The sequence below is a fragment of the Sinocyclocheilus anshuiensis genome, unplaced genomic scaffold (assembly GCF_001515605.1).
Source record: "Sinocyclocheilus anshuiensis isolate Anshui unplaced genomic scaffold, SAMN03320099.WGS_v1.1 scaffold1243, whole genome shotgun sequence".
NCBI lineage: Eukaryota > Metazoa > Chordata > Actinopteri > Cypriniformes > Cyprinidae > Sinocyclocheilus > Sinocyclocheilus anshuiensis.
This window is the reverse complement of record NW_015539901.1, coordinates 125,672-127,913: the sequence shown is the minus strand read 5'-3', so window position 1 is coordinate 127,913 and position 2,242 is coordinate 125,672. Positions and strand designations below refer to the sequence as shown.

The following is a 2,242-nucleotide window of genomic DNA, read 5'->3' as shown; positions in this document are numbered from 1 at the left end:
TAGACATCTTTAAGATGTCAGTTTTACATACATTCTAAATCATAAACATCTTAAAGACATCTTCTAAACGTCTGTTTAACATCTGATAGTAAACGTCTTATAGACATACTGCAGACGAGCAAACACTCTAAAAAATACATAAAGATGTAAATGCAGACGTCAAATAGACGTCTCCTAAATGTACGTGTGCTTTTAGCGTACACTAAAATATACTTTGAGCTTAATTTATTATTGAAAAAGAAAAAAATGTAGAGTGGGAACATCCCTGATAGCACACACACATCGGAGACGTCTATTTGACGTCTGCATTTACATCTGCAAGATGTTTTTTTAGAGTGTTTGCTCATCTGCAGTATGTCAATAGGACGTTTCCTTTTAGATGTCAAATAGACATCTATTAGATGTCTTTAAGATGTTTATGATTTAGAATGTATGCTAAACTGACATCTTATAGACGTCTGTCAGATGTTTGTACACAGCAGATGCTTTCCAGATCAAAAGATCTTTAACAGACATCTTGCAGACGTACGTGTGCTATCTGGGATGGTTCTATGGATTGGTTGAAATGTGGGCAACGGACTCAAAAATGAGGTAGTTGATTGAATTTGAGTGTGCATGCAGGGTTGGAGTTTAAGTGGACTGAATGATTGGAGTCCGGCTTGTGTTTGGAAGTGCATTGAAGCCTGAACGCGACTTAATGCGTAGTGTACAGCATCCTAAAGCAGCGAAAATCTGTTGGCGAGACCCACCTGAACATCCCACTGTCATTTGCCTGGTCACTGTCTGTTGACCGCTGGAGGCAGTGCAGTTGAACGTCACGTTTATTCTGCCATTAATTGATGCGAAAAGAACAGACGAAGAGTCGACGGAGTTTGGGATTCCTGAAATATACGATCCGTTGAACTCTCCATCAGGCATCCAGGACAAATTCACATTTTGGCCAGATGCAGTGCACTCGAGAACAACGTAGCACCGGCTGTCATTGAAGGAATGGAGCGTCTTCTGGATGTCTGGTTTCTGGAGAGGTTCTGCAGGACGTTATATCAATTACTCAGTCTGGCCGACAGTCATTGAGCAAGACTTTAGTAGATTGCTTACTATACTGAAGACTGCTTACCTTGAACTGTGAGATGAACTTTAACTTGTTTCCGATTGTCATCTGATGTGAGCAAAGCCACGTTATATATCATACTGTCGTTCACTGTCACATTACAGATTGTTAAATCTCCCGTACTGTTGTTGAGCATAAGTCGACCCTGGTGTCTCCAAAACTTGTATATAGTCACTTCGCCGTCCTTTAGACTTGCGATATATGTTGTGTTCTTATAAATGGACCACTGAACTCTGGCAAGTTTCCATGATCCGTCCGCTCCAGATTTCAGGACGACTGATTGGCCACTGTAACCAGTAATATATTCCTCGCTGCCACGTACTGCAAAAGTAAACACAGATCCGTTGATTTGCATGAACACCCCAACATGTGCGAGGAAATATTTCTGTTGCTTCGCAGGAAAGGGAAATACCCCGTTTCCACTTCTCACAAACAGACAGTTTCTTCTCTTCTCAAAAATGATCCAATAATCTTGCCCACGGGCCCAAACTATATAACATTAGCTCAACAAACTGCATGATATAAGAGTGAATTCTGGTAAACTCACCTTGCTGGATGCACACAATACAAAGCAGCACGATTCCACATAGACTCATTTCTCGCTGGCTTGTCGGCGTAAATCAACGAGGTCCTTGAAGCCACTGGCCTTCCTACACGCCGCCCCTGATTGTGGGACTCCTTATCCAAACACACAGTCAACTGACTACTTCAGAGTCATGCTACAAACACTTGAAGGAAATGGGAAGTGAGGCGAGAGAAACTATCTTGTGATAAGCGATGTTTCACGAGTTGTGGAAAGTACAAGAAATAGCACTGATGAAGCTTTGGTGTTTTAGAACAAACACTCCTAGGGAAGCAAATAAAGAGACCTTCCCATTATATGTGATGGCCACCACAGCGTTACAACGTCAGTCGTGACTCTAGCATATTTTGCATAGCTTAAAAAAGGTGGCATGAACATCCCCTGAGACATGAGACACTTCCTCTTCCTCACCCACGTTATTTTTATGTGACAGCCACCCACTCCCGAGTGTAACTGGAGCTTGAACTTCATCCATCGCATTAGTCCTGATCTGTTTTTTATTGAAATTATGAAGGAATCACCCCAATGTTGTTCCAAACCTGTGGAAC

At 42.0% G+C, this 2,242-nt stretch overlaps 1 protein-coding gene across 1 annotated transcript in view; it reads right to left on the bottom strand.

Moving 5' to 3' along the window:
• The window catches only part of LOC107686104 (CD48 antigen-like), a 4,712-nt gene extending 2,793 nt beyond the window's left edge, over positions 1 to 1,919 (bottom strand). Inside the window, exons 1-3 of the mRNA XM_016482947.1 lie at positions 1,659 to 1,919; positions 1,118 to 1,432; positions 750 to 1,028 (exon numbers count right to left, since the gene is read on the bottom strand). Coding sequence (XP_016338433.1) covers positions 750 to 1,028; positions 1,118 to 1,432; positions 1,659 to 1,707 — 643 coding nt within the window. The 5' untranslated portion in view covers positions 1,708 to 1,919. The remainder of the gene's footprint in view (positions 1 to 749; positions 1,029 to 1,117; positions 1,433 to 1,658) is intronic.
• Positions 1,920 to 2,242: the final 323 nt, after the last annotated feature.